The sequence below is a fragment of the Balaenoptera borealis genome, assembly GCF_965194805.1.
Source record: "Balaenoptera borealis genome assembly, chromosome: 3".
NCBI lineage: Eukaryota > Metazoa > Chordata > Mammalia > Artiodactyla > Balaenopteridae > Balaenoptera > Balaenoptera borealis.
The window spans coordinates 150,008,951-150,032,314 of NC_138866.1; the positions used below are offsets into that span (position 1 = coordinate 150,008,951).

At 40.6% G+C, this 23,364-nt stretch overlaps 2 protein-coding genes across 5 annotated transcripts in view; one reads left to right on the plus strand and one right to left on the minus strand.

The window, feature by feature from the left end:
- Positions 1-17,900: 17,900 nt before the first annotated feature.
- SAXO2 (stabilizer of axonemal microtubules 2) lies at positions 17,901-20,417 on the minus strand (the record flags this gene model as incomplete). Its single annotated transcript, XM_082388602.1, has 2 exons — positions 17,901-18,084; positions 20,137-20,417. 2 exons carry the CDS (start codon positions 20,415-20,417, stop codon positions 17,901-17,903), a joined length of 465 nt encoding a protein of 154 aa, XP_082244728.1.
- Positions 20,312-23,364, plus strand: part of EFL1 (elongation factor like GTPase 1) — a 138,768-nt gene continuing 135,715 nt past the window's right edge. For 3 of the 4 annotated variants that reach the window (XR_014243483.1, XM_082388484.1, XM_082388486.1), the window contains exons 1-2: positions 20,312-20,448; positions 21,216-21,325. Coding sequence is in view for 3 of the 4 variants with exons in the window: in XM_082388484.1 (XP_082244610.1) it covers positions 21,235-21,325 (91 nt within the window). In the remaining variant the exon portion in view is untranslated. Of the gene's footprint in view, positions 20,449-20,699; positions 21,034-21,215; positions 21,326-23,364 lie in introns of all 4 variants that reach the window. The other variant, XM_082388485.1, reaches the window with a different exon arrangement.

Sequence of the window (23,364 nt, forward strand, 5' to 3'; positions counted from 1 at the left end):
TACGTTTCATTAGGTCCCATTTGTTTATTTGTGTTTTTATTTCCATTGCTCTAGGAGGTGGGTCAAAAAGGATCTTGCTGTGATGTATGTCATAGAGTGTTCTGCCTATGTTTTCCTCTAAGAGTTTGATAGTGTCTGGCCTTATACTTAGGTCTTTAATCCATTTTGAGTTTATTTTTGTGTATGGTGTCAGGGAGTGTTCTAATTTCATACTTTTACATGTACCTGTCCAATTTTCCCAGCACCACTTATTGAAGAGGCTGTCTTTTCTCCACTGTATATGCTTGCCTCCTTTGTCAAAGATAAGGTGACCATATGTGTGTGGGTTTATCTCTGGGCTTTCTATCCTGTTCCATTGATCTATATTTCTGTTTTTGTATCAGCACTCTTTTTAAACATCCTTTTTGAAGTTTGCTAACTTATGATGACAAGGTTCACCTTCCCTTTCTCTGATGTATGTTCAGAGGTCTCCTCTTCGCTTCATATTACCAGACTCCTCTCACACAGCGATTCTCAGAGGGGGCCTTAGATAGTTTTGTATGAAAGAAAGTCTGTAAATCTGATGTATTCAGGGGCTGGGGTACGGGCTTCCCAACCTCTGACTGGTGAACACTACCCTCCTTTCTTTCTGCCATGCAGTCTTTGTTTTTAATATTCTTTATTTTTTAGAGCAGTTTTAGGTTCAGAACAAAATTGAGTGGAGAGTACAGAGAGTAACCCTGTACCTCCTGCCCCCACAGATGCACAGCCTGCCACTATTAATAGCCTGCACCAGAGGGTACATGTGTCACAATGGGCGACTTGACACTGACACAGCATAATCACCCAAAGTCCATGGTTTACATTAGGGTGCACTCAGCGTTGTTGTCCCTGCAGGCTTTATAAACTACAAAGCCTTTCTGTCTCATTCTGTGGTCTTATTCTCCACAACAGGGACATGCAGGGAGACAGGATGGAGATGGGATGGGGTGGGGGTGGAAATTTTGTCTCCAAATGCCCTCCTTCCTTCATCTGATTTATCCAAGTTTGGCTTAGTGGAAATTCATTCTAAATCTGGCAGATGGTTAAATAATAATATTACTAGTTTCCAGTGCTGTTAAAATGTTGTGTGACTGTGTGTGTGTGTGTGTGTGTGTGTGTGTGTGAATTATGTAGAGTTTATCCTGGAAAATACTTTATTAACAAGTTCTCTTTTCCAGAGAATATTTGTTGCAGAAATGATTTCATGAAAATTCATTTAATGATGCTTTATTAATATGACTAATATATCAATTCAACATAATTTTCCCTAATTAATATGAAAGTAAATAAAAACAAACTACTTCCACATAATGAAAAATATTTTAACCAATTGTTGACGGACTTGTTCTCAGTTAAGTATATATTTTGAAACAGTTCTAAAGCTACTAAAGACTAAAAAGATAAAATAAATCATATTATCCCATAATGCATCATTGATCAAAGAAAAAACACCCACTAAGAGTTTAATTCATTAGGGAAGTCTCAGCATTTATAACTGCAGTCTGTTCTTTCTACTTCACTTAATGGCACCATTCCTTCCCTCCTTCCCTTCTTGGCATTTCTCTTCACACTGGAGGAGGAGGAGGACATAATTGTGCCCATACCAAGCTTGATTCTTCTTCTGCACCGTGATTCTGGGAGCAGCAATTAGGTGCATAATTACCTGAGGTTACCGTGAAAATTTTCTTCAGAGCTGTCAGTCATTCCTTAAACTACTCTCGCAAATGCTTTTTCCTTTTTGTAAGTACTGTCATTCGAACCACATTATTCTCCCCATCCAAGCTCTCCATTGTCTGTAACAACTTCTAGGGTGCTTGTGAAGCTTTAGAGGGCAAGTCTCATCTCAGAAATCATACTACTCGTAAGCTCGAAGCAGATTAGGTTATTTTACAATCCTTGCTACAGGACAGAAAGTGAGTGTTGAGTAGGTAATTCTCCTAATTTGAAAACAGAGAAACAGGTACAGAAAGAGATTGAATGACTTATTAACAATCCCTGACATTTGGTTAGCACTTTTACTTTATGCATTATGTTGTATCACATGACCTGATGCTCAGAGCAAAACTTTTGAGAGGTAGGCAGAGCAGATATTCTTTTACAAATGAAGACATTGAGCCTCAAAGACAAGAGTCACTTGCCTAGGATGGCACAAGTAGAAACTGGTGTCATTGGAACTTGAACGCAGGTGCTTTGATTCCCAACCCACAGAGCCTTTACTTGTCACACCACAATGCCTCTTTCTAACTTGAACACAGCGAGGAGCGGTGCAGCCATCTTGACACTGCCAACCAAAACTTGACTCAGGGTACACTATGCAGATGCCTTGAAATCTAAGGGAAAAAATACTGTTGTCTTGAAAAAATAATCCATGTATCATTTTCAATGAAAAGAATCCATGTATCATTTTCAATGAAAAGAATCCATGTATCATTTTCAATGGTGTTCTATTAGTCCTAAGGCACTTATAAATAACTCATATATGAATAACCCTATAATTGCCATAATTATAAACACACGTACAAATGATAGTAGATTGAGACAAGCTACCAGAAAGTATGTTTGGATTAAAATAGTTCAGATGGGAATGTACAATATGCAACTCTCAGAACACATATTAAAGAACAATCTTGGTTAAAATATTAATACAAAATGGGTTTTAAAATCCTGATTTCCTGTAACAAATTTTCTAAATCTCGTTTAAAAATTTAAAACATGATTTTTTCCAGCTCTCATAAACTTTTTTTTCTACCATAGAAAATTGGTTTTGCCCTTGGGAAACCAACGTTCTGTTAGTTAGCTTCCTTTTAAACATGATTTGATGATTAGAAGGCCTTCACCATGGGAGCGATCGTGTGGAAGAATTTATGACCTCGGGAATTTGTATTTTCAAAGATATAACCTGGAGGAGAAGGATAACTAGCAGGGCAGATTTCCTGTTTCTTTGGTGCACGCTCGGGAGAGTACACGGTTATGTCATCAAATGGAATAGAACTCTTAAAGAGAACATTTACAGGTTTGCAACTCTCTGTTGGAATCAATTCATGTGGCATATAGTGAGATCTGAAAGTGCTCAAACTATCAAATTTTCCAGATGGGTTGGGGATCTGCTGCTCCTGCTTAATAAGTCTTTGACAACAACTTTCCTGCGCTGGAAAATCTTCCTTCGTGGTGCTTTTTCCTTGGAAAGGAAAACTGTTATTTCTTCTACAAGAAACTGGCCTGATGGGAAGGAACAACACGTCTGGCCTCATATGGAACATAATCGATGTGGCTTGTGCTGTGTAATTGCACGATACCTGCGGGAGGGACATACTCTTGTACTTTCTTGACTTCGGGTGGTGGGATTTCCCATGGTTGAAAACTGTCACGGAATTCAGTGCTTCCTTCAAATTCAGCATTTTGGAACACTCTGGTGTATGGAGGTCTGCAGATGTTTCCATTTTCACCAACAAGACCCTGAAAGTCATATCAGTGAGTTGTGAGATCCTCAAGAGGTTGGTTGGTTGGTTGGCTTGTAAACTTCTTTTGGCCTTGCAAACTTGAACTCTAGCTGATGAGGTACATAATCAAGGCGATGACCTGTATCACCATTAAGGGGACTGTAGAGCCTTTGACTGCAGGGCTGGGTTTAAAGCTTTGCCTAGGCTTTATCTCACAAGGAACACAGTCATCCTGAAATGTAGTTGTACTTCCCAATTTCACAGTAGGGGGATAGTAAGTTTGTTCTTGTTTATAAAGTTCACTTTTCCGAATGTCCCAAGCTCTATAATCATCTTGAAAATTAAAAAACACAAAAAGAGCATGTTTAAATACTGAAGAAAACCACCACCTTCTAAAAATCATGACTGACTTTTCTCATTGCCATCCTTTCATTTCTTTTAGAAATCTGAACACCAATCAAGCATGAAGTTTCATTGATTCCCCTGAGATTTACTCTTTTTTCTTCACTTCCACTTTCCTTTCCCTATCTCTCCACTTTAATACGTGTAACTTTCCACTTTAAGATTCTTGTGATTACATCAGGGAATGGAACATCTGAGACTGATTGTTGATAGTTTTTGAAAGCCAAGAAGGTTGTGTTTTGGGTGAAGACAGAGTTTAGGAGATTATGGTTGTGTTCCCAGGAACTCATTGGGATTTTTGCTCTAACTTACAAAATGCTAAAGTAAAACATGAAATCTAGGGATTACCATAAAATCAAGGGCCCTGATGTGTGGGTGAAAATGATGTAGGTATTACTCCTTGCTTTGGAGGGACTCCTCAAAGAAGAGAAAATTTCAACTCCATTGTACCCTAGGAAGCCTACTGGACTCCCTGAGCAAAGACACAGGCTACAGGGTAACTTGTACTGTCCCAGAAAGATCACTGGCTTCAACTTTTCCTCTGGAGGAAACGGGCTTCAAGGCATTCCTGAACGATAAAGGGTCATCTAGAGGTGAGGGGCCAAAACTGAGTGCTTTCTAAAGTGTTAGAAATTGTATGTGGAATTTAGAAATGAACATCAGAGCTGAGTCTGGTATTTAGTGTTAAATACCTTAATTCTGCTTCTTGCAGCTTACCTAGACCATGGATGGAAAACTGAACTGCTTATATTTCAACTGAGGGTTATTTAGGTTTTCCATTTCTAGATAAGAAAGGTGGAAAGCTGAGAAATACTACAGAATTGACTTCACCCCAAAATATGTATTTCTAAATACCAAAAATTAATTTATAAAAGGCAGAAGATATACAAGATAAAGAATTAGAGTCTAGGCTAAAGTCCATGCACTGTTTATTGGAAAGGCCAAAACTCAAATGCTTGTTATGTGGATACCTCCTTTGAAGAGACAAATTCCTCAGCCATAGGCATTTCTGCCAAGATTGCCAAGTCTTAAACCAAATGATTACTCCCACCACCCTCAAGCTGCAAATGTGTGAATGAGAGTGGATACCTGACCTAAGAGCAGGCAATCTGTAGGGTAGTAGAGACCTGGCAAGAAACAACTTGGCAAGAAAAGATGATCTGGGTCAAGCACATGCTCGTTCTTGTGAGCCTAAATTTGAAAATACAGAGCCAGATAAAAGTGGGAGAAGAATGTAAAAGGATGCCATGAAGCAGAAGTGGAGAGCTATGGTAAGTTGAAGACTTCAAAATAGACTTGTAAGGAAACAGAGATGATACATAGTCAGAGGAGGCCAGTTAGTAGAATGGCAGTCAGAGAAGACATGTAAAGGGAAGTGAAGATGCTGTGAGAGAAGCCATGTAGCTCATGGCAGAGATGGAGGGAGCAGCTCTTCCCTCAAGCTTCCTCTGTACCCGATAGCTTTCCGTTTCCAGTTCACATAGAGCTTTACCATAAACTCGCTTTTTCTTGAGGCACCAAGAAGGAATCTCTGTTGTTTGCAATCTAAAGTATAAAGTTATAGCACTATTTTTCAGTAACTAAAAGGAAACCATAGGATGTTATTGAAGACCTATGGTTCCCTATAAACATACAGGGAGAGCCTTTGTTGCCAAAATGTCTACAAGAAAATGACGTTAATTTCATGAGAGAAAAAGAGAATATTTCTCCCTTAACAAACAACTTTGGTTTTCAAAAAGGAAGGAAGAATTTGGAGACTGAGAGACAAGATTTGACAGCATGTATTAGCAAGAATATCAATTTCAGATAACTGCAGAAAATTGATTTGCCTCTCATAAATATTCCTACGCTCATATGCCTAGAAAATTTATTATTTGCTCTAGAATATTTATTAATAACAATCTATAGCAATGCCTTAAAACATCACAGTCTTTATTAACATCATCTATTCTTAGTATCTTATGACACTTATGGAAAGAAAATATAATGCCATCCACATCTAACAATGCAGTCTGCTCATTTGGCAGCTACAGTATTACCCTTGTAAGATAAGGGCAATCCAGTTTCCTCAGCTCATTCTTTTGCTTTCTAGCCACTAAAATCTAGACAGGAAGCTTGCTTTCTTCTGAACAGTTTTAAGTCCATGAGGTGCTTGCATGTGTTTGCTCACCATGAACATTTCTATGCAGAGGTCCATCTCCAGCCTTATATAGCGAGACGTTCTAGGTTCTTCTTTGAGGACAAAAGTCCTCAGCTGTATATGTGAGTTCTTTCTTTTAGTAGTTGGGACTCTGTTCCCTGTGTTGTCTTATGGCACCAAGGAATTGGGGGCAATTTTTATAAAGTCAGAGGGCTCTATCCTTTCTTTCTCAATCTACACATCAAACGAACCTCACAGTTTTAACCCTACCTATAAGCTGATGACTCCCAAACTTGAATCTCCACTCCAGACCTCCCTTCAAATCCAAACTAACATATCTATCTTCCTACTAGACATCTCTATTCAGATATCCAAGAGGTAAACTGAAGTTTAGTATGCCCCAACTGAATTCACCATCTTGCTCAGACTCATATTCCCCACAAATAATACATCAACAAGAAAACACTATTTTGAATTTGGTATCTCAGGTAAAGGTTTCACCCAGCTAATCTTCTCTCCCTCACTCCCTTCTCCCTGTTTCAAGTGGTTTTCAAGTCCTGTCAATCTTACTTCCTAAATTTTAATTTTTGCCTTCTTGAGGCAAACATTGAATGAATAGCAACCTGATGAAATCATCAAAGATAAGAATAATGGAAGAAACAATAATGTAAGATAAGGTTCTACAGAGTCTATAATGAGATCCTTATTTTCATTCTTGATATCTGTAATTAGTGTGTTTTTTTCTTGGTCAGTGTGGTTAGGGTTATTCAACTTTATCTTTTAACAGATTCAGCTTTTGGTTTCATCGATTTTCTCATTGTTTTTCTGTTTACGGATTCATTGATTGCTGCTCTTCATTATTTCTTTCCATCTACTTTGCTTTGGGTTTAATTTGCTCATTTTTCTAGTTTCATAAGATGGACCCTTAAGCTATTGATTTAAGATTGTCTTCTTTTCTAATACAAACATTTAATGCTATAAATTTCCCTCTAAGCATTGCTTTAGATACATCCCACACATTTTAATATCGTATTTTTTCATTTTCATTAATTAAATATTTAGGGCTTTGTGGGCCATATGGTCTGTGTTGCAACTACTCAGTTCTGACACTGTAGCATGAAAGCAGCCGTAGATAATATGTAAATGAATGGCATTGCTGTGTTTCAATAAAATGTTACTTTTTGTGCAATTTATAATTTGTATTTGAAAGCTGGATATTGTGTGTAGCACAGTAGAGACTGGGATAAATAGTATTTATGTCCAGAAATGGATATACGTCTTCATTTGCCAGGCCTTTAGTGAGGGGGGTAAGTCAGCTCAATCAGTAGTTGAGCTAGGTTTGGCTTTTGTTGTTGCTAGGCTTACCTTCAGTGTACCATCAGCTTTAAATTCCTTTGGCATTATCTTGTGCTTTGGGGCGGGGGCGGGGGCGGGGGCGGGGGGGAGGGCTGGTTTTCTGAATTTCAGCGCCATCCTCAGCTTTAGGCATTCTCTTTGCACCTGCACCTCAGAGAATGTCTCTCTGTAACCTTGCGTCTCTCCAATGGTACACTGTTGTTGCTTGTTATTCAGTGCTCAGTAATCTGGTGGGTGTGTGTGTGTGGAGGGGGTGTTCCTCTGTTGTCCAGGTCCAGGCTCAATCTTTTTATTTTTTAATAAATTTATTTATTTTAGTTTTGGCTGCATTGGGTCTTTGCTGAGTACGGGCTTTCTTTAATTGAATTTATCTTTAGAATTTATAATTTCAGAATTTATCATTTCAGAATTTATCTTTAGTTGGTTTTCAGAAGTCTGACAACATTTGCCAGATGTGGCTTTGTGTTTATTTTGGGGTTAGTCGAGCTTCTTGAATCTGGAGTCTGATTCCTTCATCAATTTTGGAAATTTCTTGACCATCACCTCTTTAAATATTTCCTGATTCTTTATAGGTCTCATAATGTTTTACTCTATGCTGGATGTCATGTATAAGAAAACCATAGAAACTAAAATCGATGTTATTTTCAACAGAAGACAGCTTGCTCTTTCCTATGTTACGAAGATAAGATATGGGGCAGGTCACCTTGATCCAGTCAGGAACCGAGCACGGCTGGCATTCGGCGGCACCTTCAGTTAGACACAGTCTTCCTCTAGTTACAAGTTTCTCAAGGACAAGACCTGTGATGTGTTTGTGGTAGAGCCTTCATTCTAGTGGGACTTTCTCCCCTAAGCACCTGCTCCCAAGTGAGACTGGGATATTTCTGTGGGCTCTTTCTAGCCCAGTCCTCTAGCCCACCATGCCCCCTAATCACTCAGCAGACATCCCACAAGGGAAACCAGCCACACATCTGGGGTATTTACAGATGCCAGTTGGTCACACCGGCCTACATGTCAGGTGCTCCACTGGTTTCCCTTCCCCCTAGGAGGGTTCCGCTGCTGATGCTAACCTAATCTTCTGCCTTGGCCTAGACTTGACAAATGCTCCCAGAGAAGTACACAGTTGGCCATCTCAGCTCATCTAGGAAGGGCTCCCCTGTCTCTGTAATTTTAGTTCTTTGCTTCCATTAAAAAAAATATTTTAAAAAATTTATGTATTTTTTTAGGCTGTTTCAGTGGAAGTAATGGCTTTCTGCCATCTGCTATATCCTATCTGGTAGCAGAACTCAAAAATTTTTAGTGGCTACTAGAAAAATGTTAAGCTCCTCAGTCTGACAACCAAGACTTCACAATCTGACCTCAACCTACATTTTTAGAACTATACACCAATCTCTCAGGTCCTGAAATTCTCTGGTTCCCACCATGTTCACTGAACAACCCTCTTATTTTTCTGGCTTTATGATTTTTTTGCTCATCTCATCATAGTTTTTATGATGTCCCTCCTCTTTCTATATATCAATACTTACTAGTCTGTGATGCATTCCCAGACTAGCCTGCAGTGATATCCTGCTTAGTCTAAGTGTTCGAAGCCCTAATTGTTCCATTAATTTTCTAGTGAATTATTCGCCCCTCCTTGTGATAGCTCATATTTTTATTTCTCGTATGACTATTTAATTCTTCAGGCTATTATTACTCTTTTTTCTCAACTCAACTGTAAAGTTTCTAAATGTCAACAACCATGCTCAATTCAGATCTCTATTCCTTATAGTGCCCAGCACACAGAAGAGTAATCCCTAAAAAGTATCAAATCAAATACTGACCTATTTTCATTACCTACATTTTAATCTGAATGAATTTCTAAAGCAAGGCTGCTAGGGGCAGGTATGTTTCTGTCTAAGAGTCACCAGTTTCACAGAACCACATCTCCAGAATCTAGATGTCACCCTTCTCACCATCTTGTAGAGTTTTTCGTTTTTGTTTTTAATCATATCCCATTTCTGCCTTTGCTCTGTTCTTTAATTCTTAGGTGACAGTGAGAGAGTCTCTTCCCATTGTGATTTCTCTTCAGCTACAGACCTGTCCTTCAGTAGGTATCTACAGAACCTGCAGTACAATCATCACGCAGAAAGACGAATTATTCCCTTGGCCCTTAGTATCTGTTGTCTCATGCCTGAAAACCTGGAAATACAAGGATCACTTTCCCTCACTAGGGAATATGAGGAGAGGGAAGGCCATAAGGAACCCAGGAATCCTCAACATTGTATTACGGAAGTGGAAGTACAGGAATCTATAGGAAACCCAGGTAATGAGAAGCCAGAACTAGTGCTGGTGTGTATGTGTGTGTGTCATATGTAAATAGTCACAGTATCAAGGAATATCAATATTGTTGTATTTTTAAATAGACTTGGTGGGGAAAAAAAAAAAAAAGAAAATCTTACTATGGTTGTTTAAAAGACCTAGTACAGACATTTCACCAATTATCTTTTATGTCGAATTATTACACAATACACTATCTCTTCTGCATACCAATAAATATATACCTTAGCAATTACTATATGCTATATTAGATTATAACAATATATTTGTTCACCATATGCATTGTCTTAAAAATGTGTCCTTTGTATAGATATCCCTCCTGGGCTGACATATAGATCACAGCATACTGATACCATATACTTTATAGTTACTCATTAAACTGGTAAGAGTGACATTTAAAGAAAAAGTATGTATTCAGCTATTACCGGTTTAAAGTATAAATCATTACTTTTATTGTGGATGGCATCACTCTTACAAAAGGGTTTTTATATTAGGACATACCCATTCAGTTATATCACATAACTAGTGAAAAGGCTTTAAGCCTAAATATGCAATTACGTTACTAACAAAAAAAAAAAAAAAAAGAAAAAATATGAACTAACAAGATAGCCTATTGTTTAAAAATAAAGGACCCCACTCCCTGCCAAAAAGCAACAGACTATTATATAATCAGGTTGATTTTTGGAAAGAAACTGGTCATACGTTGTACAGCCCTTACTCTTCCAAGTCAGTTGCCAGGAGGCAGAAGGTATTCCATGCTGGAAGTCTTGGAGGAGCAGGTTGACTATGTGGTGCTCCAACACTGTCTCACTGGGTGGACAAGCCTACTGTATTCTGAGGTTCAGTATCAGGGACCATCTGCTAATAGATGCAAGCTTCATCCTCTATTCCAGGCTTTATCAGTATAAAGGGAGTATTTTGGTTCTCTACCTGCTAACTCTTTTGCTTTATCGGTTGGTTCAGAACTTGAATGGAGAAGAGGGTTGCTCTTAATTTGACTTTCTCAAAGGCTCCAGTATGCTCAGTAAAGTTTCAACTCATTCTGGGATGGAAGGAAAGGAACAGTGCCGACTAAATGTGGCATAATGTGACAAATATGACATAATGCTTGTTCAGTGGTATCCTTTGTTTTCATGGTTTGAGACAGAGAAAACTAATTAAGTGTCTGAATTTGGACAGGAATCCAGGTCTCTTAACTCTCCATCAAGCAGTCTGTTTTTTTCTCACTATACAATACTATTTGGACGACAGAGAAAAAAGTGTTTTCCTAAGCCACGGAGACTTAAGTTTGGCAATGCACCAAAATCATGATTTGATGTTAGATCTCAAAGCTGGAAGTAAGTTTTTGTTTTTTGGCTCTTTAATTTTTGAAATGGCAAGTTACCTTTATAGGTTGGGACAGTATCCCACTTCCCTTTTTTAACTTGTCTCTCCAAAGGCTGAGCTATTGCCACACACTGCACTTTACAAGAATTAAGATGCCGTTTGTAGGTAGTACCAAGATCAATCTCCCCCTGCTTTGGTTTATACTCTTCTGGTGCATGGCGAGGCTGTTTGACTATTTCATAAGGACGAGAATCCGACCTGAAATATATAAATTTGAAACATAGCTTCACAGGTTCTTTTATTTCTAAGTATTTCAATGTAGTATTAAAATTTTTCAGAATTTTTTTTACTTGAAAAGTCTAAGAAGATATTAAAATGGTGATGGTTGATAAGCTACTTGAAAGAGATTATTGAATTCCTTTATGTCCTATCCAGTGACTAAATATAAGAAAAAGAAATGTCAAAAATCCTAGTTTTCAAAACATCTTTACAATGGATCCTCAGTTAATTGGATCTTACATAAGTAAAATCTTCAAATAATTGAATTTTTTCCTAACCTGGAAGGAAATCTCAGGTTAAAGATTTAATGAATCTGAAAACAATTTTAACTATATCGCCTGGGTCCACTTTGTCAAAATCCTTATTCATCCTATTAAAGACTCTAATAAACTATTTGGGCATGCTCTCTTCTTGTTGAAGTCATGCTGTCTTTCTGCTCATCATTCAGTAATCAATTAAAGAAATAATTTATGTCTAAACTCTGGCCTTTAGACATAAATCATATTCATAGCATTGATGTGGGTCTTATCCATCTTCCGATCCCCAGAAGCCCTTGCCAGGGATAGGAGTCATATGGTACCCTAGCCACCCTGGGCATTATATAACATTCTGTGGCAGAGGTAGTACTGCAGACACTGAGGTTGTCTGGTGGGATGGTGAGACCACAGACTCAGACTGACCAGACTACCTGGCTCTGTCACTCACCAGATTTATGATGTGGGAAAACTTAACCCGTCTATGCTCCAGTTTCCTTAGATATAAAATAGGACAATAATACCATCTACCTCATAGGGTTGTTTGAAGGACTGACACATGCATGCATGTACAGCATACACATGAGTGTTTAGTACACAGTAAGGATGATATGTTAACTCTACAAATATTACTAAAAGTCTTCAAAACTGCTTTTTTTCTTGGGACACTATGGACTGTTTCACTCATTGTATCATTTATTTAAACCATCTTGTATTAATCAATATTTTCTGTATATGTCCATAAGCTCCAAAACCCAAAACTCACTGAATCCCTTCTCTAGTCACGATGTAACCTCTTAGACTTGTTAACTCCATTTCCTCACCCCCATCAACCCACTTCAACCTGGTTGCCAGCACTGTCACTTCTCTAACACAGCTTGAAGGTGCACCATGACTTCTCTGTGATTAAATCCATCAGACGTTTTTACTCCTCATCTTAGTTGACCTCTCAAGTTGTAATTGACATTATTGCCCACTCCCTCTATTTCTGAGAAATTCTCTCTCCCTGCCTTCCTCATTATTTCTTCTTGGTCTCCTATGCAGCTTCGCCCTCCCATACTCAGTCATGAAGTTGGGCAGTTCCTCGACACTGGGGCTACCCACTCTCCTCTTCTCACCCAATGTTCCCTCCTGAGGACAACGCCTCTACTCCCACAGCTGCAATTACTAACTATATGGAAACACCTCTCACTCATACGTCTCCACTCAGACCTCCTCTCTTAGCTCCGTACCAGTTTTTACAGTGGCCTGTTGGATATTCAGTGGCACCTCAAAACTTAGTATACCCCTAATCAAACTATTTCCCCGCAACAAATCTGGGCCTGTTGGCTTGTTCCCTATCTTAGTGACTGGCATCACCATCTCTTCAGGTGCACTCAGAAACCCAGGACTAACACTTCATGCCTCACCTCCCTCCTATATTTAGTTCATCATCAACTCCTGTCAATTTTGCCTCTTAAATATCTCTTAAGTCTGCTTTTCTCTCTCATCACCATTCCAAGCTTTCGTAATAGCTCATTCAAATCAATTCAATGCCTTCCTAAACTCATTTACTAGTTCTCTCTCCAATCTTTTCTTACATTGCACCCTAAGTAATCCTTTCACACATAAATTTGATCAGGTCATTCTTGCCCTCATCTCTCCAGCCTCTTCCTCACTTCTCTTTCGTACCCCCCTCAACAAACAAACACACAAACAAAAAACAAGAAAGAAAAGAAACCTTCAGTGGCTTCTTATTGCTCTAAGGATATAGAAGAAACTGAACATGGCCTCTTTCACTAGCTTCAAATCACACCGTGCTTCCTCTTGCTTTCTCTGCTCCTGCTGGCCTTCTCTGACAATTTCCTTCTTTCCATGCTCCTTCCTGCTACATGCTGCTTTCTGCTTGGAAGGCACTTTCTTACAGTCTTAATCCAGTTAATTGCTTTACAGCCTTCAGATTTTAGCTCATTTTTCTCATTTCCCTGATAAGGTCAAGCCTCTTGTTCTGGATCCAAAGTTACCTTGCGCCTATCCTTCATAGATTTGATCACTGTTGCAATTTTATACTTATTTTGAGTGATTTTTTTTTTGACTGCCACCTTCACGAGACTGCAACATCTGTGAGCACAGAGATCATGACTGTTTTGCTCACCACTGTATCCCAGGTGCCTAGCATAGCGCCTGACACTTAACGAATGCTTATGAAATATTATTTAGTGGATAAATAATAGTAGAAATCCCATACCTCTGCTTCTCAACACATCTGAGTTGTTCTTTGCTCTTCCCAAATACCAGCTAGAGAGGAATAGGCTAAAATGCAGTCAGGAAGTGGAGAGGGCAGAGAAAGCTTAGAAGTCTTAGTTTCTCTAGTAAGATTAGTTAAGCATTAGAAAGTTTACCTCTAAACCCAAAGCAACTTTCTATGGAGAAGTAGTAAAGGGTAAATGCACTCTTATTCATCTGATATATCCTAAAACATCTGACATGTCTGGAATCGTACTTTCAGGGCAGACTTCCTGCCAACTCTGGCAATCATCTACTGTGCTACAGCTGTAATGCTATAAAGGATCAAAAGTCCTGTACAAGTCCAGACATCTGCTCTTTACACAGTCTCTTCCTATATTATAGAAAAGTATACAACAGAATGACACATGATTCTTTGTTTGTACAGATGAATCAGCTGCTTTCTGCTGCCTAGTCAGTGTGGTCACCATGAGGGAGTCAAGCAAGAGTTCCAAACCCCTTGAATACGGCTCTTGGAAATACTGCTAATTCCCTAGTCAAACTATGAAGAAAAGACCTAATGTTTTAGTAAGTGGAAAGATGATGATTTAAGAAATGGAAGTTTTAATTTTGTTGGCATATTTGAACCTTTTGGGAATTGGGACATTTCTTTTTTTATTTTATTTTATTTTTTTACTATTACAGGCTACTTGAACAAGGCAACTGAGAAAGCCCAGAATTGAAAAGCAATTGCCTTTTAAAGAAAGATGTGGCAGGTTAAACTTTCCTGATTTTAACACTTAGAGTTGGTTAAATGCAAAATCTTTATTCAATAAATGTGAATAGTGTGAAATTTATTTCAAATTTCCATTATGAATCAGTAAGGCATCAAGAAAGAAAGGAGTAAAGGTGAAGAGAAAAGAGCAAACATTCCCATGTGCTCTATCTCAACCAATTGCTCAATTCCTTCATCTCATTTACTATAATGTGTCGTTATCTTGTTTATCTGATTTTTGTTTCAGGACTATCATTCCCACAAGACTATAAACATAGTGGGAAAGCCCTTCTTTCTGTTCCCTGTCATACCCAGTGAACAGTCCAATATCTGCCCATTGCATTGAGTCTGTAGCAACAGAATCACCAGCAATGCTGGTTAAAAATGCATATTCCTGGGATCCACTTCATTATCTACTGACTATTTTAGGTGGAGCTCTGGAATCTGCAATTTTAAACTTTCTAGATGATTCCAAATCACACCAAAGTATGAGGACTATGGAAAATCTTCAAATTTCTGGAAGGGCTGCAAACCTACAGAAGTAACTGGAATCACCAAAGCACTGCAAGAGTTGCCTGAAATGTTAAAGGTACAATTACTGGAGTAAAAGTTTGAAGGTCTCCACCTTTGCTAGGTAAGTAAAATAAGCTCTATCTGAAATGAAAAGAAAATGGATAGCACTAAAAATTAAAGTGGTTACAGAGCATTTCAAAAACCCTAAATTATAGAAAGCTGATGTATGAGTTCCTGGAAAGCAAGAAACTCTCTTTATTGATATTTTTATACGTAATGCCTAAGATTGTACCTTGACTATAGTGTACACATTAAGAAAATAGAGAAAAGAACCCAATGAATTGACAAAGATCATAAAAGCTGAGTCCAAACGAAAAGTTTAGGCTTAAAAGGACTTTTTTGTCTTTCACACACTGAATAAATAGTGAGTGCCTACTATGAGCTAGTAGGCATTGTTAACAGGTTTCTGGAAACAGAGTGCTGAAATAAGAATAGACATAGTTCCTGCTTTCATGGAACACTGAAACTAATCTAATGATAAATAATAGGCAGATGCTTTGAGAACGTACATAGGGGACTTTTACCTAGCCTGAAAACTGAATGAGTGTCAGTGAAGGCTTTTCAGAGTGATAACTGAGTTGAGATGTATAGGTTGAATAGGCATTAATTAGGGTAAAGAGGTAGGAAAAATTCCACGCAGGTAACATAGTATCTTGGAAGGCTCTGTGACAAGAGAAGCCTGGTACTCTCAAGAAATGAAAAATGTTCTATGAGATGTAACCGTAAGAGTGCAAAGGGCATTACAGTGAAAATAAATCAGAGAAGAAAGCAGGGAGCAAACAATGAAGGGATTTTGGTATACATTAAATATAATGGGAAAATATAACAGCAGTTTTAGCAGGGAGGTGACAGGATTAGATCTGCATTTTAAAAGGTCATCTTGCTCAACATCACTAATTATTTAGAGAAATGCAAATCAAAACTACAATGAGGTACCACCTCACACCAGTCAGAATGGCCACCATTAAAAAGTCTATGAATAAAAAATGCTGGAAAGGGTGTGGAGAAAAGGGAACCCTCCTACACTGTTGGTGGGAAGGTAAGCTGGTGCAGCCACTACGGAAAACAGTGTGGCAGTTCCTCAGAAAACTAAAAATAGAGTTACCATATGATCCAGCAATCCCACTCCTGGGCATATATCCGGACAAAACTCTAATTCAGAAAGATACATGCACTCTTATGTTCATAGCAGCACTATTCACAATAGCCAAAACACGGAAACAACCTAAATGTCCATCGACAGATGAATGGATAAAGATGTGGTACATATATACAATGGAATACTACTCAGCCATAAAAAAGATCAAAATAATGCCATTTGCAGCAATATGGATGCAACTAGAGATTATCATACTAAGTGAAATAACTCAGAAAGAGAAAGACAAATACTATGTGGTATCACTTATATGTGGAATCTAAAATATGGCACAAATGAACCTATCTACAGAACAGAAACAGATTGACAGACATAGAGAACAGACTTGTGGTTGCCAAGGGGGGTGGGGGATGGGGGACGGATGGACTGGGAGTTTGGGATTAGCAGATGTAAACTTTTTGGTTTTTTTTAAAATTTATTTTGGCTGCACCGGGTCTTAGCTGCAGCATGCGGGATCTCCAGTTGTGGCATGCAGGTTTCCCAGTTGTGGCATGTGAACAGTGAGCTGCGGCATCCACGCGGGATCTAGTTCCCCGACGAGGGTTGGAACCCGGGTCCCCTGCCCTGGGAGCACAGAGTCTTACCCACTGGACCACCAGAGAAGTCCCAACAGATGTAAACTATTATATATAGGATGGATAAACAACAAGGTCCTACTGTATAGCACGGGGAACTATAGTCAATATCCTGTCAATAAACCATAACGGAAAAGAATATAAAAAAAGAATGTCTGTATGTGTATAACTGAGTCACTTTGCTGTACAGCAGAGATTGGCACAGCGTTGCAAATCAACTATACTTCAATAAAAAAATAAAATAAAATAAAAAATAAATAGTACATAAAAAGGTCATCTTGGCTAAAGTTAGAAAACAGATCAGAGATGCAAAAACTAGAGTAGATACAAACATAACCATTAGGAAGCTGCTGCATTCCTCTAGGTTCTGGTCACAATGAAAAGCAGATAAACAACAACAGATTTTAGGAGGTTAAGAAAAACAATCAATAGAACTTTTTTTTTTAAATTTTATTTATTTATTTATTTATTTTACTTTTGGCTGTGCTGGGTCTTCGTTTCTGTGCGAGGGCTTTCTCTAGTCGCGGCAAGCGGGGGCCACTCTTCATCGCGGTGCGCGGGCCTCTCACTATCGTGGCCTCTGTTGTGGAGCACAGGCTCCAGACGCGCAGGCTCAGTAGTTGTGGCTCACGGGCCTAGTTGCTCCGCGGTACGTGGGATCTTCCCAGACCAGGGCTCGAACCCGTGTCCCCTGCATTAGCAGGCAGATTCTCAACCACTGCGCCACCAGGGAAGCCAACGGAACTTTTTATATATCCCCTTTCCTTCTCATTTTTCTCATTTAACTTAATTCTCATCTTTCTGTTTTCCTCAAGTTGTGACTCAACTAGTCTCTTGCTTCTTACACTGGTTCAACTTAAATCAACTAAATAGTTTAAAGAGTTAAAAACAAAAACACCTTATTAAAACCAGAAGAGTGGGACTGGGATTGACATATACACCCTAATATGTACAAAATGGATAACTAATAAGAACCTTCTGTATAAAAAAATAAATAAAATAAAATTCAAAAATTCAAAAAACAGAAACAAAAAAACCCAGAAGAGTGGGGAGAAAAACAGGTAAAGCAAACAGTTTCTTGATATTTACTTAAATGTTGTTATTCCTTCCATTTTACCACGATATGCTCGAAATTCTTCCTTGGGCTTCAGACTCTGAGGTGGAAGAACACTGCCATACATAGGATAGTTTTCCAAACATTCAGCTGTGGGACAAGACACGTCAGAATTTTCATAAATCCTTGTGGTTCCATGTGGGCAATGATGTCGCCTATGCAAACATAAATAACTTATCATAGTTTAACTCACATGAGCAATTGTATATACACATTGCAGAGGAAACGATGTTCTGAGATAGATGGTTGTTTTGACTGATATAGTGAAAGAAATAGACATTTGAAAAGATTCAGTTACATAGTATGGAAAAAAAAAAGATTCAAACAGCAAGATGAAAAAGTAGCAGATGCAGGTCAAAATTTCCCTGAAGGGGTCTCTTGACAATCTTGATCCTCCTAAAGAGAGGCAATGTATTGAAATATTAATGCGTTTGTTCTCCTTGTTTTTTTCCCCTCCTTTATTTCAAGCAGGTAGTCAGGACCCTGATATTTCCTTCTTGCAGGCCTTTTGGAAGGACCGAGGATATAAGCTGCCTGAAGTCAACACGTTCTCCTGTCTTTTTAAAAACAATTCATGAAGAGAAGAAATCAGATGTCCTTCTGGAAATGAGGTCCTAAGAGGAAACAGATGGTCCTGGACTGCAAAAGAGGGAAGAGGAGACGATTCCCCAGAGAGAGGAAGGAGGTAGAAGATGAGGGGGAGGGAGTTCTTAGAAGAGCGGGGGTCTTTGCCCCATTCTATCAGTGTTCCAGGAGGTGGCCGGATATCAACAGTTGGCTAGGTGGAACCCTACAACAGTGGCTCCCAGCTTTGCCAAGATTCTTGTACCTCAAACATAAACTTGAAAGCAGCGGTGGCACCACTCTTGAAGGGATTATGTGAACTTCAGCAAGAGACATTTCAGTGGGAAGCATTACCAATGTTTAAAGCCCAGAGAAGACTCCTCTTGCATTGGCAATGCCTCTGCTCCCTGGATCATTTTACTGCTTGGAGAAAAGGGAGCCTCAACATAATGAAGACTGAAATTTCCTGACAGCTGGATGGGAAAGGAACTTAGGTTGGATAGAAATTAATTTAAAGATCAGAAAAAAAATTAATCAATTTTCTTGCTCATCAGGGTTTTCAGATATGAATCAAATCCTCAAAGGTCGACTTACCTTTGAATCTACATCCGATTAGTAATTAAAAACAACATTTACCATGAAACTACGGGGAAACTGCTTTCCATCACCATGTGAAGTGTTTCTCCTTTGGAGGGGATTACTGTACGACAGGACTGACATATTCGTAATATTTATTTAGCAAATAGTGGTCTAATCCCTGGGTCAGCAAGGAAGCTGAGGAAGGAGATGACTGCTTATAGGTTAGGCAGGACTCACTGACCAATTCTGGGTTTCAGGAGACTACCTACTACCTTTTCAGTCCGTCAGATCCCAAAGGAAACCAGTTTGGATGGGACTGGGAACGGGAATATGGTCAGGCCGGGATGGACAGCTAGGAACAGAAGACAGCGTTAACACGGGTCGAAAACTCATAGACTTGCACACCGTTCTACTCCCCTTCCGTTTCCTTTTATTTATGTTTTTTAAATTTTGTAGGCATAGGGGCTTCCCTGGTGGCGCAGTGGTTGAGAATCTGCCTACCAATGCAGGAGACACGGGTTCGAGCCCTGGTCTGGGAAGATCCCACACGCCGCGGAGCAGCTAGGCCCATGAGCCACAACTACTGAGCCTGCACGTCTGGAGCCTGTGCTCCGCAACAAGAGAGGCCGCGATAGTGAGACGCCCGCACACCGCGATGAAGAGTGGCCCCCGCTTGCCGCTACTAGAGAAAGCCCTCGCACAGAAACGAAGACCCAACACAGCCATAAATAAATAAATAAATTTTGTGGGCATACACTCTCCCCGTCGGATCAGGTCTCCCCACTTGGCAGCCTGACATCCAGCCGCTGCTACACAGGCGTATATCATCCGCCTGGCGCCATGGCATTTCAGTTTGCGCCCTTGGATAGGAGCCGACAAAGCAGAACTGCTTAACCCGCGGTAGCCGGCGGGTGCGCAGCGAGCATCTGCGGACCCGGGTATAAGTGGGACGTCGCTGGGCCCGCGTCCTCCACCTTGGCGGGGCGGCCACTCTGAGGGCTCCGTTCCCCGAGACCCCAGCTCGCTTCCAAGCCACGGCGGCCGCCACACCGGCCGTTTCTTACCCGCAGGTACAAATCTGACACAGGCACCAGGTCCTCCTGCTCCCGGCTCCCGGGGTCGGCTCCACAGCTCCTCCGCACCCGCAGCTTTGGCAGCTCCACCGCGCCGGCCTCGGCAACCGCCGGGGCGCGGCTAACGGAAGCACCGCCTGCTTCCGGCGGCACCAGAGACGCGGGCGGGCCAAAGGTCGTGCGTCCTCAGCCCCGCCCCCGGCGCGCGGGCGTTTGGTGGACGCGGTGGGCTGGGAGCCTGCGACGCGCGTGGTGTGGCCGGGCGCTGGCATACGAGCGCGGCTGGCTGGGCGGCGGGAGCCGGTAAGTGCGGGCCCGCAGGCGTCCGGACGTCCTCTTCCGCCAACTCCAGGCAGTGGCGGTCCCGGGTCGTCGCGGCGGCAGGGCGGGGACGGGGCTAGGGGCGAGCCCGGGCTGCGAGCGGCTGCCGCCCGAGCGTAGTGTCCAGGCCTGGCCGGCCGTTTCTCAGTGCGGACCCGGGATCCTCAAAGAAAAAGAGAGTGAGGATAAAGGGAATGTAGAGTTGAGGGTTTGTTTTTTCTTTGTTTCCCCAGTGTGGAAAGGAATGGAAGACGTTCAGTGCACCTGCACGTGACCCCAAAATTTAGTCGGGAAGCTGGGTGTTTTACCTCCAGTGAAAGCAAGTGGGAGTGATAGGAGAGGCTTGGGAAAAGATCGAGCAGGGGAAGAGAGAGATGTCGGCATCTTCTCTCCCTCCTGCCTAAGACCCTTCCAGTATGTAATCACTGACCTGGAGAAATAATGCCCGAGTACAGAGTACGGGGCAGAGTTCCAGGTGTCACTGTGCACCCACCCCCACGAGCTTTGTGATTCATCGCAAACGGCCGATCCGGAAGGATGAGTAAAAACTCCGCAAGTACAGTCGTGGTACAGTATTTGTTGAAGTGCTCAAATTGGACTTTGGCCTGGGTGGGTCTGTCCCTTCAGTAAGCATCCGTTGGGTTCTTACTTTAAGGGACTCGAGAAGTCCTGTCAGCTCCCAGCAGTAGAAACTTTTATCTTTTAACGCCCGGATCTTCAGCCATTTGTAATGCATGTTTAATTATTAGTCACAGGAAATAAGTGACCATGGTGCTCAATAGTTTGGATAAGATGATTCAACTCCAGAAAAACACTGCTAACATCAGGAATATCTGTGTTTTGGCTCATGTTGACCATGGTAAGAATCCTTTCTAAATGGCTTATTTTCAGTAATTAAGGTAATTAAGTGTTTCCGCATGTGTCAGTGGAGTGATGCTAAGTTGCAAGTCTTATTTCCTTTAAAAGTTTGCTGTGGGAGGAACACAGCTAACTAGTGATTGTTATTCTTCTATGTAGTATATTTTGTTGTCTTTTAAACGAGAAGTTGAGTTTTTAAGTATTTGTCAAGTATTTTGAAATGGCTTTGTAATATAACACATCTGTAGTCTTGACATAATGTCCTCCGAACCTGTGTTATGTGATTCTGTTTAACTCGTCAGATGTTTATTGAACATCTGCTAAGTTCGAGGTATTTTGCTAGCTATGTCAGAAGGTAGAGATTTATGCACAGGGCACCAGCCCAGCTATATAGAGAGGCGATTTGGGGGTTGAGGCAGCACAACATGAGACAGGCAAAACGTAGACTCTTAAGGGTTGAGAGAGCTGGAGGGTCGGGAAGCTAGTAATGGGTTAAGAAAAGGGCTTTATAACAGTGTTAGAGATGACCCTTGAAGGGTGATTCAAGGTGGCAGATGGGGACACACATTTCAAGTGGGAATAATGTCAGCAAGGGGAGAATGAAATGTATGTGACCAAAGCACGGGACATGAGAGGGGGGCAAGGATGCATGGTGCTTAGCTTCTCACAGACATTGCTGTCATACCACAGCATTGCCTCCTGCTAAGCCCGCGTGCTTGGTTTCAGACAGCTTCTTAGTTCACGTAGCCACAGCAAAGTGATAGGATTGGGAGTGTGAAATAAAACCTGTATACCATCCTGAAGGTGAGGGAGTAAGAGAGAAAAGTGAAGAGGTAGGCTGGGCTGTATCTTAAAGAGCCCTTCATGCCAGCTAGGCACTAGGATATGGGTTAAGTGCTCCAGCTCTGGAGTTAGACAACCTGAGTTCAAAACTCCATTTCAAGTTACTTTGCCTTTTTGAGCTTCAGTATACAGCCTCTGTGTACTGGAATAAACACCAAACCTACCTTATAGCATTGTGAGGATTAAATGATGATAATGAGAAGCCCTTGGCAGGTACGTGCTTTATCGTGAAGATGATCATTGGCATTTATTATTAGGTAATAGGGAGCCATTGGGGGAACAGAATAAAGCAGGGATGTTGTAATCAAATAGTACATTAGTAAGAATGGTCTGGTGGAAGTGTTTAGGATGGATTGAAGGGCAGGAAAGAGGTTAGGTGGCTATTGCCATTGATATAATAGTTGAAGTGAAGTAGTTACGGGAACTAAAAGGAGAGGTGATGGATTCCTTTGTAGGTGAAGGCAACTGAGAATGAGTTTTGTATACAAATCTGGTGACTAACCCTACCCCATGAGTTTCTATAATTATGCTGCTCACGGTTTGAGGACATGAAGTTTGACAAAAGTATTTTTTTTTTTGCTTTGTGAATTAAATCATGCAGCAAGTCAGTGGCATGTGTGTGTACAGCAAATTACTTTAAAATTTACTATTTAAAAGTATGTTAAGATAATACTATCCTAGAAAACCTGTGATTCATTTATTCATTCAACAGATAATTCATTGAATGTTTCTTATATGCCAAGCCTTGTTCTGGTCCTAGGGATACAGTTGTGAAGAAAGCAAAGTCCTTGCTTTCTTGACACTTGCATTTGGGGGGATATATGCTCGCCGTACTTAGAATGTTCTACTCCGTTGGAAGCAGGAAAGTGACGCTCTAGGGTTATATGCTAACACATAATGTTTACATGGCAAGCACGTAATACAGTATTAGAGGTCCAAATGGGTACTTGAGTATCGTAAGAATTTCTTTTATTATTAGAGGAGATTCCTGGGTTTACGTTTGGATACTGGGTAGCATTGGTCACTGCGGTGTAGCTGATGCCCTCCATTGGCTTGCAAACAGTAGGAGATATGGGTAAATTTCCTGAATTTCTTTGCCAGATGGGTATTTTCTTCAGACAGTTTAACTGGCAAAAGCCAGCTGAGGCCATACATGGGGAAATACGGCAAAAGATAAAGTTCCATTGTTCTGTGGCG